We start from the raw sequence: 17,752 nt of genomic DNA on the forward strand, positions 1-17,752 counted from the left end.
GCTCAGTATGTAACACCGTCTTCGGTAGACTACGTCCTATTGATGACGGCATCCCAGCCGATGCATACACTACCGATTCATCCACCTTACCAGCCATAGTATCAGCCGGTGACGTACTCCAAGAGTTACATTGCCGCATATCATCCTGTGCCCTCATAGGCGCCTTATCAGCCACAGGATCCCTTGCATCACCCACAGCCTCCACCATGTGGCACTGGACATCGGCTGCATTACCCAAGTGATCATCACCAATGATATCGTTATTACTGTTGTATGTTGTAATTCCATATGTTACTGTTGATATATTTTGGTACACTATTTATGTTGCATTTTAATTCACCATTTGTGATTTTTTTATATCCATTGTATTTAGTTTGAGGTTCAATTATTGAACTCTTTTTTTTTGGATTTTTATGCAAACGTTGTTATATGTTCTATTTTAAACTTTAAAATTCCTTAACAATATAAATACCGTAAACATGGATAACTTAAACCGCATAATGTTCGAGTACAACATTTGCTTATTCAAAATATAATAAAATGAACAATAAACTAAACCACACAAACACATAAACTACAAAAACAACCTTAAAAAACATAAACAAAGTTATGACTGCAAACTAAACCTCGTCTGTCGGCTGGTTTGGACATCCTTTTTAGGTATGACTGATTTGTCTACAAAGACCACACATTTTCTCTTCACGCCCGCCCTCGTCCATCTTAATATGAATCCTGGTGGAAACAGGTCGGCCAGTAGGGGTGTTCGCGGTGCGGTTTAGTTCGGTTTTTGAGAGAAAGGTCATCTGATCCGATCGTTTAATTAAATTGCAGTTCGGTTTGGTTTGATTTTTTTAGCGAAGCCATCCGAACCAAACCAAACCAATTAAAACCGGTTTGATTTGGTTCGATTTGTTCGGCTTTTTCAATCAATTAAAAAAATACTACCATACTTGTCTAGTCTGACACAGCTAGCACTGAATGTTTGTTTAAATTGAAGTAATCCCAAATACAGGCCTAACATAATTTTCAACCAGGAAAAAGAAAGAAAGACAAAAGCGGAAAGCATTATTGATTACAGAGAGAAAAAAAAGCAAAACATAACCACATAAGAAAACATATAAAAATAAATAAATAAGCACCTTTTTTTGTTCTACTCCTTTGATTTTGCACACCAATTCATATAGTTCCCTTATGTTCGCCTAAAATTTATGAGAGAAACAAAAAAGTAATAATCAGAACTACGTCGGTCTAACATTTCAACTATCACATTATGCCAAGTTAGAACCAAAGTAGATGGCCTTGGAAAATATGCTAATAAGAAAGAATAGAAGAACTTTACAGATAATGGCAGATGAGATTGCTATCCAATTGTCGGTAGTCTTGAGACATGGTGGGTGCTAAACACGTATGCGCTCCTCCAACCCTACTTACCTCCCTAAAGAAATAGAACAACCGTGGTTAAGTGTACAACTAGCACAACAATGATAAATGAGGATATAGAACACAGTTAAACTTGAACTTACTGATATACGAGATTCTGTCAGAGAGCAACACGGAGATGCCAAGGACAACCTGCTTTAAAGTGCCAGCAATGCACATGGTACTTTAATGGATCCGACTCCATGACTCAGTACTCAGCACTTCTGCGAATGTTGTAATTCTTTACACCCGATATTACTGCATCTCTGCTTTTAAATCTGTGCCCAACCCAAAACTCCAAACCACCGTCGAAGTTGTAAACGTCTTCACACATGTTGGAAAATGGATTTTTCTCTTGTATCGCGTCCAGATCCAATGTATGATAGTGACTGAGTACAGATGATAAGGCCGAAATTAGGTGCAAGGTAGGCAGAAGATACCGACGTAATGTCTCGACCATGGTCTCTGGTACAAACTCCTCATCATCATCATCTTTAGAAGAATCGCTCTCGTTGCCATCCGCAACATACTCCTCGTCGGAGTCCCCACCGTCAACGTCCATGTCTTCTACTGGACTAGCAACGTGTAGCGATTTCAGTGCGAGAGGTGGGTCATCCTGCACAAAGTTTGACTGGCCAGATCCATCGCCACCGACATCACTAACCTCCACAGAAATCTCTATCACTTGTTTTGCTATAATTCTTCTATGGATGTCATGTCAAACATCGGACACACATGCTCATCGCCATGGAGGAAAAACAGACGAAAAAAAATTCCGTTTTCCATCGGTGTTAGCAACCTATACCCCCACCCTTCCGATCTCTTTTCTGCCGCTACCACGTATGCTACTCAATATCAGACTCTTTAGCTCTGACAAAGAACTTACTCGCCAGATACGCAACAGAATGAGATTCTAACACTCAAATATCACCCTAGTATCACTATTTCTCATATGGCAATTGGGATACATACTTATAATAAGATAACCACTACTACTAGACATTTTGGCTTATTTTTCAGAAGAAAAAAGGTAGAGAAGAAGAAGTGAAATATTTGTGGAGAATACAAAGGGTTGCACATTCTTTTATAGCTGCTGAAAATTTGTCGTAACGTATCTTGTTTATACTATAAACGTCATAAATATTCATGTATCTTGTTTATAGTGTAAACAAAATATACATGTATCCCATTTCGTACCTTATCTCGTTTATAGTATAAACAAGATACGTGTACTCTTATTTTATTTAAACTGTAAATGAGAAAGGAGATAAGGTGCGATAAAAATGTTAGAAATTACATATTTTGATAAATAAAAAATTTATTTTAATTATAAAAAAATCTAAATAAAGGACGTGGAGAATGAATGCTTGGTGACCAAGATAAAAGAAAAGATGTGGGATATCCAGTTTGGAGAACAAGATTCTTTAGAGTCAAGGCAAGATCGTGGATTGTGGGAACCTAAAAAAAAAAAGGAAAGCTAGATCGTGAAAAGAAAGAAATATTCTGCAATCCATCATTGTTGTCTATAAATAGGAGAAGTTTAGAAAAATGAGGAGACTTCAATCTAAATACAAAAAGTACACTAAAACTCTATAATTTTCAAGTCATACTAACGTCAAGGAGAACTCATGAATGTTTAGAGTCAAATTTTCAATTTATTTTATTATTTTCTTCTTTTTTTTTAAGTATTTTATTTTCTCTCAATTTCTATTTTACTTTCTTATTTATTTAAGGTTTCATTTATCTTTTGTATTTTCATTTGTTATCATTGTTTACATTCTTTGATATAATTTTCATCAAATATTCCATACATTTCATATACAAATAATTGTTCGACACACACGTTTAATAAATTTTAGGTCAAATTTCCTCTTATAAAAAAATTATATTTGTTCTCCGAATTAAGATGTTGATATAAGTTTGATTCAACATTCTATTAAAATTGACAAAAATAAACAAAACAGTCTTATATATGATAAAAAAATTTATTCCTAGCAATAATATAGTTTGATTGTAGTATAAAAAACTTTTAGCATGTGTGAGTGAATAAGTATGTATAATAATAAAAAAAAAAGCACACATATATATAATTTGTTTGGTTGTTAAGATACTTATAAGAAAACATAAACACATTTATTACTAGTAACAATTTTTTCGCCTGGAAAATGTGTTTCATTTTCATATCTAATAATATTTATGTCCCAACTTTTTGCCAAAACAGTAAATACATGTATTATGTTATGTGTGGTTGTGTGTTAGTTTATCCATCTAAAATATGTGTTTTACTAAACAAATAACGAATATGTATTATAGTGTCTATATTTTTAAGAGCAACTCTAATATGATCTTTTTTGGATATTATTTTTGATATATACAATAATTAAATTAATTTAAAATTAAAATTTGTATTAGATATAATATTTAAAATAAGATATAATATTCGTAAAAAACAAAACTATATTTAAAAAAAAAAGACCAATTGAATACTATCACTTATATAACCCATTAAATAAACATTTGAATATTGTTATTGTAACGTACAATGACAAAAGTTCAATCAAGCTAAATAAGATATATAGAATATACTCAGTTGTATTTCTGCATTTCATTATTTTATTTTTTGTTATCTTTTTATCAATTTAATAAAAAAATAGATCCAACCCAATTCAACTTAATATTTTTTTAATTATTTACAAAATTTTAATTTCTCTTCCAATCTAAATGCACAAAGTTCTTAATTTTCACATCTCCAAAATTTTTATTTTTTTATTATAATTTTCTTTTCAAATTCAATGAGTCAAAATATATAATGTCTCAAACATATAATGTGTTTTTTAATGTTGTTATGGTTATTTAAATAATATTTTAAAGTATATTTTTATTAATGTATAATATCTTTTTAATATGGTAAATAAATATTAATTGTGTAGTTTTATAATTTTTATATTTTAGTTATTTTTTACAATTTAATTGAAAATATTTGAAATAATTAAAAATAATATAAAATTTAAATTGAGTTGAAATCAAATATTGAAGTGACAAATCTCACATTAAGTATCAAATTAATATTTATGATATATGATCTTATATTTACTTATATGACATCTTGTGAGACCTAAAATAAAATGTAACCAAAACCAAATATTAGAAATATCTAAAAATGTGCCTATATATAAGCACCAGATACAAAGACATAGTTATAGAGATACAAAACCATGATACAAATATTATGTCTTAAAATATTAAATTAGTATATTTTTGTATTTTTTTTTTGACAAAAAATATTATTGAGTGATACAACTTATTATTTATTTTTTATTTATTATCTTTATTAATTTTTTGAATTAAATATTTTATTTTTAAACTTATAGAAACCACCATCTATCGCCCTAATTGGAAATAGCTGAAAAACTATGTTTTGCTTTGCGGTTTACGGACACACGTTCAAGCAAACAATAAACACCAATGAAAGCAGCACTGTTAAGTGTTTTCACTTTTCAACTTTCCATACCTTCAAACCAAAAGGCCAAGTGGCCAACAATGGTTGCTAGTTAGTTTCTCTTTCTAACGAACTTGAGTTGACGAGTGCACTCACTCCTCTACTTAAGCAAGTGTTTGTACATGTAGTAAATTATTGGCTTTAAATAAAATTTAAATGCGCGACGAATTAGTCGTTTGACCTGTGTTTTTCTCACATACCAATAAATAAATAAAAAACCATATAATATTTAATTAATAATCATAATCATACCATAAAAACAATAGCAATATTAAGTATCTTAACCTTTGCATAATATTATAATAAGACATATTCCTTGGTCCGCGCTTTGCTTCTGTCATCACACACACATATCCAATGCCGGCAATGGCTACTTCCAACTCTGCACCATTTTTATACAATTTAGAAAGCACACAAGTATTCTATGTTCCTGGCTTCCACTGATTTTTTCTTCTTCTTCTTCCTCTCTTTAGAAATTATTGTCTAGTTTCCTCCAAGAACCTGGCTTTGAATTAACATGATGTCTTATTATTAGTCCTGTTTTCATTGATCAAAATCAAAGCTAAAGTCAAAAGCATCTTGTCAAGTAATTTGAATTGTTCAACAGTGCAACTTCAACATATATAGCATCTTCATATACAGTGCTTCACCCTCATCATTCATCTGTTTATTTTCCAGCACGTGCGCCACGACACCCTCGCCGGAGGTGAGGTGTGAGTGGAAATCTTGTGAAGGATCAGAGTATAAAAGGTTAGGAAGAGATAAGGTCAAAGACTTGGTCAAGTTTGAAAATTTTTCATTAGAGTCTGGGGGATGAATGGTTGAATGCTTTGATTCTATATTATCTTTTTAGATTCTGAGTTTTATGTATGACGATCATATATAATTATGAGTTATTGAGTGGTTTTTGAAGTGGTAGCTTAATTTTATTAGGTCCAAAAGATAGGTTCATTGTTTTAACTTTTAAGTCTCTTAGTTTGTCAACGTGCATGCCGATATGAATTTCTAATTTTGATTTTTTTTTTGGGTAGTAGATGAATGTTACCTTTGTTTTTCAAATATTAGCAATTGGTGAATTCATAGAGTAAATGCCCTTTTGGATCCTTATCATTTGTCCAAAAGACAAAGCGCCTCTCTACAATTCAAAAATCTCTAGTCGATCTCCAACCATCCAAGTGATTAGGAATTTTCGAATGGGAAGTGCTAGGTAAACAATAACTATTTTTAACAACGTGAACAACCAGCAATTAAATAAAAATACACTACATCCTAATTTAATGCTATTAATTAAATTTAAGATTAATTTATTCTTTTAACTCTATTAATTCACATTGTTCACGCATTGTTAAAAAATGTCGTTAGTTACCTATACTTTTCCTTTTCGAATTGTGGAAGATCACTTTGTGTGTTGCTCGAATTCATGTATACTCATTAATCTTGAATGTTCTAAACCTTTCTGAGTTCTTATGTGAACTTTGTTGTTTGCATTAGATTCCATTTATATTTTTGGATTGCTATATAGATTTATGAAATAGTTGGAGTATTCTTGTACACTCAAGTGTCTTTACAGATAATGAATTTGGTTCTTTACATGTTGATCTCCAACTGTTTGAAGAATGTTCCATGAGGCTTTCTTTGTTGTGATGTCATTTTAGATATGGCAGGAAACTTCAGATTCACAATGGACCAAAAGGATATTGTTAGAATCTTGACAACAACCATCGATAGTTTCATTCAGGATCGATTAATCGACAAAGAACTAAGAGCTCAGCACAAAGAACAGTGTGCAGAGAGGTTAGCAGCTGAAGATGGAAGTTCTGAAAAAGACACTGAGGTAGAGTACTCTGATCAAGCAGTGTTAGCAAATCTTGATTGGGGTATCGAGGCACTTGAAGAAGCTATCAATACCTATAACACGGAAACTAAGCTTGCGAGACTCGATTATGCTGAGAAGATGCTGCAAGTTTGTGCAATGCTGAATCCTAAGCAAAAGACTGCTGGAGTGCCAAACTTCTACCTTTCAGCTTGGGCACATTTGAACCTATCATACCTATGGAAGTTGAGGAACAACATTCAGAATTGTGTTCTTCATGCCATTGACATGTTCATCGTTGATCCTTTTTTCGCTCGGATTGACTTTGCTCCAGAACTCTGGAAAACTCTCTTCCTTCCACACACGAGCTCTATTGTAGGGTGGTATTCAGAGGAGAGGCACAAACTTATGATGGAAGTAATACCTGAAACTTCTGATTTTTCAGTCACAGCTGATTTTGATCAACTTTTCAATGAATCCTTGGTATTCTCTCTGAGGCCAAATCAGTTAGATAAGTTGCAAAAACTGGAGCAGCTTTATGGAGAGTCTTTGGACGAGAACACGCGGCTATATGCAAAGTACTATAAGGACTGCATGAACTCTGATTCCACTACCTCAGGCAAGAAGGTTGTTCCCATGTTGCCAATTGCTGAGCCGCCAATGACTCCTTTGCATGAGTTGAGCAGGTCGGTTCCAGATTATGTGAAATTCGGTCCGATTTTGCCTAAGAGTGCTGGCTTTTCTTTGATGTCAATGCCAAAAGATGGTGTAAATGAAAAAACCAGGTAGTATTTCATGCATGTGTTTCATTTTCAGTGAAAATTTTTACTTCATTTGAGCCTACTAATGCATGTATCTTTTTGGATGCTGAATTTCAAATTTTCAACAGAGATAAACCATCGAGCCATTCCAAGGTGGAAAACTCATCTATATGGGGTACTAAGGTGAAAGAGAGTTAATTATATTTTTATTGCAAATAATATCTATAGCTTTAGATTCATGGTTCTCAAGTAGCATAAGTGTATAGCCCTTATGATAATTTATGATATGTAGGAGAGCATCATTGAAGAGAATGAAAATGAAAATGAAAATGAAGAAGATTCAGATTCTGATCTTGATGATGCATCTGTGGGTTCTCCTAACAAAAATAATGTTTTCTCGCCTGAAAGGAAGGCGATCAAGGACAATAATATTGAGCCAAAAGTGCATCTATCAAACCAAAGGAGTAAAATATACTCTCCTAGTATCTCCTCTCCCTTGGACTCTCCAAGAACTCCTCAAGACAAGTCGTCATTAAATCCTCATATGCGCAGCAAAAGAGAGCCGAAGTACTTGTGCTTATTGTCTAGTCGTTTAAGGGATTCGATCATTTCTGACTCTTTAACATCATCACCAGACCTGAGCACTGATCACATTATGAACTCTGATCATGAAATGATGGTGTGCCTCTTATGATATCTATGACCCTATATGTTAATAATACTATTAACTTTCTATTATTGCTAAGTGTGAATGTGATTATCAATTTTTATGTTGAAGACCATAATTTTTCTTTGGAATATAGGTGAACATTAAGAAGAAAGACTATAATCGAATTCCATGTATGAGTTATGAAAATGAGGATAGCCTGGTGCTAAATGACAGGTAACTATATTAATATGTTCTATGATGCTCTTAATTATATAGTTCTTATCCATAGCATAGAGCATTTGATAAGTAATAATCATTATAGGTTTCTTAGTGCTTCAATATCTTTGGATGCAGTTCTTTTTGTGAAAGTGATGAGGGATATCATGGCTGCATTTCATTGCCCAAAATAGAGAAGCAGACTACCGGATCAAAGCCGCCAAAAGATTTTGTATGTCCAATCACAGGTCAGATATTTTGTGATCCTGTTACCCTTGAAACAGGCCAGACCTATGAAAGAAAAGCTATTCAAGAATGGCTTAAAACAGGAAACACAACATGCCCCATCACGCGACAGCCTCTATCCGCAAGCATGTTACCCAAAACAAACTATGTTTTGAAGAGATTGATAACATCCTGGAAGGAACAACATCCTGAACTAGCTCAGGAGTTCTCAAATTCTAACACTAACACACCAAGGGGTTCTTCTTGTTCTCCATTGCAGAAAGACAACTCAATGCTGTCCATTTTACAAAGAACACCCGACTCAATGACTCATAAGAACAAAGCGGATTATATCATACAAAGGAGCAAGAGATTTATACAGGTTGCTGCAACATCTCCAACTAGTGTGCTATCTCAAGCTGCAGTTGAAACAATCATGAATTCCATGAAACCATACATTTCAAGTCTCTGCACATCAGAAAATTTACAAGAATGTGAAGAAGCTGTATTGGAAATTGCTAGATCATGGAAGGATGCAAAGAGTGATCCTCAGATTCATTCTTATTTATCAAAACCAACTGTCATAAACGGTTTAATGGAAATACTTTCAGCTTCTCTGAATGGAGAAGTTCTGAGGACAACAATTTACATCCTTACAGAGCTAATTTTTCTAGACGAAAGTGTCGGAGAGATACTTAACAGTGTAGATTCTGATTTTGATTGTTTGGCTGCTCTGCTCAAGAATGGTTTGGCTGAGGCAGCACTTCTGATTTATCAGCTAAGACCAGTTTTTGCTCAGCTATCAGCCCATGAGCTTATACCATCTCTAGTCCAAGTGATTCAGAACAAAAATGAGGAGTTGGATGATTTTCAATTAGTTATGGACCCGAAAGATGCCGCCATAGCAATTCTTGAACAAATATTAGCCGGAGGGGATGAATACAGCAGGTCCCTTAATGCTTTGAGTGTTATTTCAGCAAATGGAATTCCGGCATTGGTAAAATATTTCGAGAGGATGGAGGTAAGGACGTCTGTTGTTTCCATACTTTTGTGTTGTATGCAAGCTGAAAGAAGTTGCAAGAACTTGATAGCAAGTCGAGTCGAATTGTCTCCTGTTCTTGAATTATTTCATGGTGGAAATGATAGTGTGAAAGGCGTCTGCGCAGAATTTCTCTCCGAGCTGGTTCAATTGAATAGGTAATTAAAAGCTTGCAGCTTACTTGTATCGCAAGCAAATAAAATCTTCCTTCCTTTCTATTACTTTTCAAGTGAAATACAGTTGTTCCTTTACAAGCAGAATCTAGTGTGTCAATGTTTCCTGCTAGAAAATGAGAGAAACCTTATTTATTTGAGTACTTTATTATGTTGACATGGGAAGGTGTTGTTTGCAAGAAGATGTACGTCTATTCCAATTCCTTCTTCAATCCATTTATTTATGTTTTCATTTTCATATTGTTATCATTAGGAGAACTTTCTGCAACCAAATCTTACAGATAATCAAGGATGAAGGAGCATTTAGTACAATGCATACGTTTCTTGTATATCTTCAGATGGCTCCAATGGAGCATCAGCTTGCTGTTGCCAGTCTTCTTCTCCAGCTTGATCTTCTGGTCAGTCTTTGGAAACCAATTTCTTGTTACATAAATGTAGTTTATGCTCTCTCGTCATCTGAGCATTTTTTATCTTGTCAAATCTTTAGGTGGAGCCACGAAAGATGAGCATTTATAGGGAAGAAGCTGTAGAGACACTAATTGAAGCACTTTGGCAAAAAGACTTCTCAAATACTCAAATTAAGGCTTTAGATGCTTTACTATATCTTATTGGACATGTCACTTCCTCAGGAAAGTCATATACTGAAGCCTGGTTGCTCAAGATCGCAGGATTCGATCAGCCTTACAACGCTTTAATGAAGGCCGAACAATTGGGACAACGTGACAATGATTTGGTGGAAACAATGGTTAGGAGCTATGAGGCATTTAGATTTTCTTTTGTTTGAAAAATTGTTGATTTGTTTTTCTCCAACTGACACAAATGTTTCTTGCATAGGAGGATGAGAAAAATGCATTGAATTCTTGGCAGAAAAAGGTTGCATTTGTACTTTGCAACCATGAAAATGGTTCAATATTTAAAGCATTGGAAGAATGCTTAAGGAGTACTTCCCTAGAGATGGCAAAATCTTGCCTTGTTCTGGCAACATGGCTTACACACATGCTCTCTACGCTTCCTGACACCGGTATAAGGGACATTGCTCGTGAGTCATTGCTTGATGAATTCATAAATGTTCTACTGTCATCAAAGAACATGGAGGAAAAGATTCTTGCTAACCTAGCTTTGAATACTTTCATTAGTGATCCAAGTGGGTATATTTATAATAATTATAGACATTATCTGTGTCATCTTATCAAACAAAAGAGTTCTAAACTGAAAACTTATGATGTTTCAGTTGCTCATGAAGCACTTGGAGGCTATGCTAAAAGCATTTATAGGACCTTGAGGAAGCTAAAGAAACATTCAGCTGCAGCAGTTGATATTATGAGAACCTTACTAAACTTAAAATCTGTTGATGTGGTGAGTCGAATGGTGATTCATGATATGATTCATTACATGCACTATATCAAGGGTCAATTGGACTTTATACCCTGAATCTTACATCTTGTGCATAGCCTTTAAACCTTAAAAATGAGCAAATCAACTTGATTACACTTTCCTAAACTTTGGGTTATGTGCAAATCATTCGCCCTCCCCCTAAAACTTTGTTAAATATGCAAATTTGATACTTAAACTTTGATAAATGTATGTTATTTTTGTTAACAACAACAACAAACCCTTATCTCACTAGTTTGAATCGGCTACATAGATAAGATGTTGTCATTGAGTCCTATCATCTATCATGTCTATAGTTAAACTATTTACACGGGGACCTTCTTTGACCATAGAAATTACCATAGTGGTCAAGCTACACATTTGGAAAAAGTAACTAACAGAAATCTCTATTTCACAGACTGAGTTGTGGAGTTGTAAAGAGGTTGTTGAGTTAGATTTGAGCTCAAACGGAGAAGTGCTTTCTTTGCTTTATCTGAATGGTCAGGTCTTGAGTGGACACTCTGATGGAACTATCAAGGTAGGGTGTAGGGTGTCCTAACCAATAGAAAAGTGTGACTGAAATCCATGTTTGGCTGCCTTTCTTTCTTGAAAAACTATCACTTAATATGTTGAATAACAGGTATGGGATGCAAGGAAGAGAATACCAAGAATCATTCAAGAAACTCGCGAGCACACAAAAGCTGTAACTTCTCTGTGTTCTTCAGGTGATAGACTCTACAGTGGTTCCTTAGACAAAACCATCCGGGTAAATTACCTTCTTGTTAATTGTTATCATGAAAACTAGTCTTATGTTTGACTAATCAATTTTTATTTAAAAAAAAAGTTAAATAGCTCTAGAAGTACTTAATTTAACTTAATTTTCAAGCTCCTTGTAGTTTAAAATTTTGTATTTTAAGTCCCTATAACTTAGAGATGTTGAAATCCAAACCAAACCAAACAAAACTGCTCATCCAATCCAAACAGAAAACTAATCAAATTATAATAATTTAGATTGAACTGAATCCATCTTTCACAAACCACTCGAATTGGATCAGATTTCGGATCGACTTTTTACAACTAATCTAATCCAATTCAAACCGTATAATATCATTATCAAACTTTATGACTACTTAGAATATGTTTAATTTATTATATATTTTATCTTATTCACGTATTGTTAATATTTATTTTTATGAATGTAAAATGAGATATTTTTTTTATTTTCATCTTTCTTCTGGTTGAGATCTATTTTATAAACAACTAAACTTAGGTCTAAGGGTAAATACTAATTATATTGATAAAGTTCACTGAAATAAGCAAGACCAAAATGAGTTTACTTCACAGAGAAAATAGCAGGGTATTTTCTTGTGGAAACTGCAATGATTGAAGACCAATATCTTAGCAATATTTGCCATCTTGATAACTTCCAAATTACTTCTTGAATCTCAGGGAACTACTTCAATCATATTATTCAGTATGAACTAATCAATAAGACTTCTTATGTGCAGGTTTGGACTATCAAAGCCAATGAGATTATATGTATAGATGTTCATGATGTGAAGGAGGCAGTGTATGAGTTAACAGCAAATGCTAGATTGGCATGCTATGTGTCTCAAGGAACTGGAGCCAAGGCAAGCCACTATATATGTTGCTTGAACAAATCAAATCAAATAGAAAATCAGTTTCATCGTAAAAAGGGTATGATTAATAAGAACTTCAGATGTTAATTACAGGTTTATAATTGGTCAGAGGCTCCAAAGCATATCAATTTCAGCAAGTATGTGAAATGCCTTGCTGTTGCCGGCGACAAATTGTATTGCGGCTGCTCCGGTTACAGCATTCAGGTATGCATCATTCTTCAGTAGCTTCAAATTCTTGCAGTTCCTTAAGATAAAATGTACCAAGTACCAACCAATATAGATTATATGGAGTTGAGATCCAAATAATTTAATTCTATAAAAACATGCAAGGCTTCTGTTGGAAAATTTCCATCACAAAATTTAGTGAACATGTTCAGGAGGTTGACTTGTCCAAACATACATCATATTCATTCTTCTCTGGTACAAGAAAATTATTGGGAAAACAAACCATACACGCCCTTCAAATTCATGATGGTTTCCTCTATGCCTGTGGATCTTCTGTTGATGCAACTGCAGGAAAGGTGCATACATGCCATTTCTAATCCTATACCAATCATGTTATTCTCATCATTACAAATAAAAAAATTTCTTGCTAAGCTTGAATAACTTTTTGATGTCAGATATTTTCACTCTCCACCAAAATGGTAGTAGGATCACTATCGACTGGACTCGACATCCATCGTGTAGCCATCAACAATGACTTCATATTTGCAGGTACGAAGTTCGGCACCATTGAGGTTTGGCTGAAAGATAAGTTCACCCGGGTTGCTTCCATCAAAATGGCTGGTGGTAACACAAAAATCACATCATTAGTATCAGATGCGGATGGTATGATGCTTTTTGTTGGTTCCTCTGATGGAAAGATCCAGGTTAGTTCTTGATCATTACAGTAATCATGATACTAGAACTTAGGATGCATTTGATTTGCATTTTTATTTTCTGTTTTTATTTTCAGTATTTTCTATTTCCAGAATTTTGTGAAGAAAAAAGAGAAAACAATGAAAATGATATAATCCTTTTTTTGTTTTCACTACCCATTTTCTCCTTTTCCTTCACAAAATCCTAAAAACAGAAAACACTAAGAATGAAAACAGAAAATAAAAATACAAACCAAACGCATCCTTCTTTCTTTGTTTGTTTTTTGGCAGAGAATTTAGCTATTCATTCCAAGTAATCCCATTTTCTCCATGGCTTGCAGGTTTGGGCCTTGGATTAAGCACATGAAACAAAAAGTATAATAATCCTTTTGCCACATGTAAATGAATTGTTTATGAGCATCTCATATGATGGTCATTTACTCTACTTGCACGTTTCATAGGAATTCAATAGTTAAGAGTATTGTTCATTTGATTATACTATCTAAATAAGATATTCTTTGTTGAAGGTTAATGGAGCATGTGCAGATTGAGCTATATAGTATGTGGGAAAAAACATCAAATTCCAACTATGAAGTGAGACCAAGACAATTTTGAAGTGAAACTTTGATACAAGATCTATGTTTGGTCCACCACAACTGTGTTTGATTCACAAATGAGCAATTCTTATAATGAAAATTCCTTAATCAACCACAATACTATATTTGGGGGCCAAATAGGCATATTCTTATCCCATAAAAGTTAACATCATTATTATTGCATTTTGAACCTTGAAAGTATGATAATTAATAATTTAACACTGAATTTTCGCCCCATTACTCAGCTATGCACTTAAATAAATTTAAAAAAAAATGGACACTTGTGAATAAGCACCATGTCTAAATTTACACATCAATGATGAAACTCATCCATGAAATTTTTCTCGCTATTTTACCTCTCAAATAAACATAGTGTTAACTTTGAATCCAAGGGTCAAGGAATAAATGTCTAATATATTTTGAAGTGTTCGTACCATGCATAGCTTCTCACAAGTTAACTAATGTTAAATGCAAGTTCACTCCCTGATGATTTATTTTATTTTCCTCTTTTTTACCATTTTTCAGGTAGGTTAACAAGATGTACTATAATACAAAACATAAGTGATCAATGATCATTCAGTAGAACAAGAAAAATATATATCACCTTCATAACAAATTGTAACTCTTCCATTACTAAAAGTTTGAAAATTAGCCATACAAGGCAACTACACAGAAAGGCTTATAATAGTTTAAATATAAGGAATGAATCTAGGTGTGTGTGCATTGAATTGTGAGTTTTTTATGAATACAAGACTATTTTTATGGGTAAGAACATTACATCAGAAAGAAGAGAGCCCTGCAATTTTTCTGAACTTCTCGTAGGATACCCAGAATACAAATTGCCATGGACCTAGCCGAGCCCATGTCGGGAAGAATCCTTTCCACAGTGCTTGAATTCCTTCAACTTTAACTGTCTTTACCAAGCAATCAAGAGAGCTAATATACAAGACTTTCCCTTCCTTGGCCACTTGATTCATCATCCTAGTCTTCACGACATCAGCCGGACAACTTAAAGAAGTTGCCGCAAGACCTGACATGATGGAAGCTAATGTGTGGGCGTAAACATTATCATCAGCTATCCTGCTTCTAATAACCAATTGTTTGGCATGATCATAGCATGCTAATTCTCCCATGTTCACCAAGAACGCTCTTTGGACATTAGGCAAAACACCCTTCCACAGCCCTTTTAATCCTTCAGCCTGAACAATCTTCCTAAAAGCATCGAATGGTCCCGAATATCGAGGTTGAATACCGTGCCTTGCCATACGGCCATCAGCTTGCATCCGCACCTTGACAAGATCGGCTGGACTTGCTACAACCTGTATAACTAAGAGTAAAAACCTTATGGGTAAAACAAGGAATATTCCCAAAAAATTGTATCTACTGTTTGTTGGAACCAGGAAATTCATCACTGTAAGATAGCATTTTATCACAATGCGCGCCATATCCATACCATGTAGCTCTCACCTGAGCCATGCAACCACTGATTCCACCAACAAGAGCCTTGCTAAAGATAGAGAGTGAAGCATTATCAGCTGAAACCACACTCCTCATATGTTCATACCCGACAATTCGAATAGGTGTGTAGAATAGGTGTCTTATGATTGCTGGAGACCAGCCTTTGTAAAGGCCAAGAGGACCTTGTTCACGGATAATTTCTGCTGCTATTCGAACTGCACCAGTGGGTCGGCTTGAGGAAAGCGACTCACCATGGAGCTGAAGCCTGGTCTTGATCAGGTCAATTGGGAAAGTTGTAGTCTCAGCCACCATGGCTGACAGTGAAGTAAGTAAGATCTTTGTGTGAGCATTATCACCTCCACCATGTTGATGGCCTGATTTCATGGCTATAGGATTCACGAAAAAATACCTACAAGTCTGTTTTGAGGCAATTGAGGAACCCACGAACTCATGACAGTTATAATTTAAATGATATCTTTTGGCTCTAATGATACCTGCACTTGGGAGATACTCATCAGAAACAAATTCATGTTACCGATTTACAGCACCCAAACGATTTGTTTTGAACCCTTTGGGGCGATCAGAAACTCATACGCAATGATTGATATACGATAATGAATATAGAAACCATGCCAAAGATTTTGCATTGTTCTTATAAAATGCAGTGTTGCTCTGGTACTTGAAGGGTGAAACAAAAAATATTATATCAGTTGAGAAATATGGATTGAGCAACTATTCATTGTTTTCCAGTTGCCACATTTATTTGCAAGAAATTGAGAGTAATACCAAATTTTGCTCCAAAACAGAACCAAAAAGTGGGTTATTGGAGTAGGATCATTTAACTCAAATATCAAATTAAATGCTTTGATAAACTCATAATTAACTGGGAAATCCAACTAAAATTATCATATAAACATAAACATCAATGTGAGGCTCTTCCATCTAATTTAGTAGTATAAACTAATCATCAACAAGAACAACACAGTCACAATCTTCAATCACCAAAAAACAGAGGACAATTGGATCCAGGCATAAACAGGGTTCGACAATTGTATTCAAAATCACCTTAAAAAGCATTTGGGGCTGCTCATGATGACACAATCGTTAAACACAAGCGTGTTCCTTTTTCCTACCGTAGGAACAGTGAGAACCGAGAACAATCATAGAGAGTTAAAGAGATGTATTATAATACAGTATATTGTAATAAATGGTTCAAATTTTCATGTTAAAATTGTGAACAAGGAGCAATTGAGAAAAATAATAATCGAAAAGGCAGCTTTCCGAAACCCTAATTTCCTTTCCCAAATAAACTTTTCCCTGACATGTTTCTTAGATCTGTTTTTGCCGGAAAAGGAAAAAAAAGCGCTCACTATCTTCTTGGTTTTTTTATTTAAATAAAAATTATCTTTCCTATTTCCTAATTTAGAATTATAAATAAATTATTTTAAAAATAAAATAAAAATATATATATTTTTTTTGTAAATTTCATCCCAAATGGTATTGTTTGTTCTTGCTTTTCACGGTATTTCTGACTTGGTAAGATAAGGAGGTCGCAGAATTGATCCCTATTTAAAAATGTATCGTACTATTAAAAATTTAATTTTAATGTATTAATAATATAAAATATTTTATACAGTTATATAATTATATTTATTTTTTAATTTTTTTAAATGATCATTCAGGTTAAAACTAAAGAACTATAATTTAAATATAATAATTTTTCTTTTTCATCTAACATTTCTAATTCGAATCTCATCTCATCCTAATAAAAAAAAAAGTGTAAAACTATTTATACTTATATTATATTAAAAAAAATAAGTCACAAAAAATATTATGTTAAAATTAAATTCAACTATCAATAATCAAACTGCTATAAATGTAATGCAAAAGATTTTGGCATCCATGTAAAAAATCCAAATTAATTGAGGAAATAAATATCGTACTGTGCTCTCTAGATTTTGGATCTGGACCACTCTCATGGAGAAAATTCCAGGAAATTGAGAAAAAAAAGAGAGAAGAGAATAGAACAATTTTCT

At 33.7% G+C, this 17,752-nt stretch overlaps 2 protein-coding genes across 7 annotated transcripts; one reads left to right on the top strand and one right to left on the bottom strand.

The window, feature by feature from the left end:
• Positions 1-5,392: 5,392 nt before the first annotated feature.
• On the top strand, positions 5,393-14,430 carry LOC107466567 (putative E3 ubiquitin-protein ligase LIN-1). 5 transcript variants are annotated; one of them, XM_021130925.2, is made up of 18 exons: positions 5,393-5,668; positions 6,574-7,516; positions 7,621-7,675; positions 7,785-8,171; positions 8,296-8,375; positions 8,496-9,779; positions 10,048-10,192; positions 10,282-10,539; positions 10,629-10,938; positions 11,026-11,150; positions 11,584-11,703; positions 11,806-11,931; positions 12,674-12,796; positions 12,899-13,009; positions 13,183-13,326; positions 13,426-13,674; positions 14,004-14,037; positions 14,190-14,430. In XM_021130925.2, exons 2-17 carry the CDS (start codon positions 6,576-6,578, stop codon positions 14,019-14,021), a joined length of 4,476 nt encoding a protein of 1,491 aa, XP_020986584.1. In that variant the 5' UTR covers positions 5,393-5,668; positions 6,574-6,575; the 3' UTR covers positions 14,022-14,037; positions 14,190-14,430. The 5 variants fall into 5 exon arrangements, 4 of the variants coding, with proteins under 4 accessions (XP_020986584.1, XP_015941044.1, XP_015941043.1 ...); XR_008002329.1 differs by having other exon boundaries at positions 5,394-5,668; positions 14,004-14,094; XM_016085558.3 differs by having other exon boundaries at positions 5,394-5,668; positions 14,004-14,060.
• Positions 14,431-14,863: 433 nt separating this feature from the next.
• On the bottom strand, positions 14,864-17,083 carry LOC107466576 (mitochondrial uncoupling protein 3). 2 transcript variants are annotated; one of them, XM_016085572.3, is made up of 3 exons: positions 16,782-17,083; positions 15,726-16,210; positions 14,864-15,577 (listed from the first exon to the last, which is right to left on the bottom strand). In XM_016085572.3, exons 2-3 carry the CDS (start codon positions 16,098-16,100, stop codon positions 15,038-15,040), a joined length of 915 nt encoding a protein of 304 aa, XP_015941058.1. In that variant the 5' UTR covers positions 16,101-16,210; positions 16,782-17,083; the 3' UTR covers positions 14,864-15,037. The 2 variants fall into 2 exon arrangements, with proteins under 2 accessions (XP_015941058.1, XP_015941057.1); XM_016085571.3 differs by having other exon boundaries at positions 15,726-17,083.
• Positions 17,084-17,752: the final 669 nt, after the last annotated feature.

This window comes from Arachis duranensis, chromosome 9 (assembly GCF_000817695.3).
Source record: "Arachis duranensis cultivar V14167 chromosome 9, aradu.V14167.gnm2.J7QH, whole genome shotgun sequence".
Taxonomy (NCBI): Eukaryota; Viridiplantae; Streptophyta; class Magnoliopsida; order Fabales; family Fabaceae; genus Arachis; species Arachis duranensis.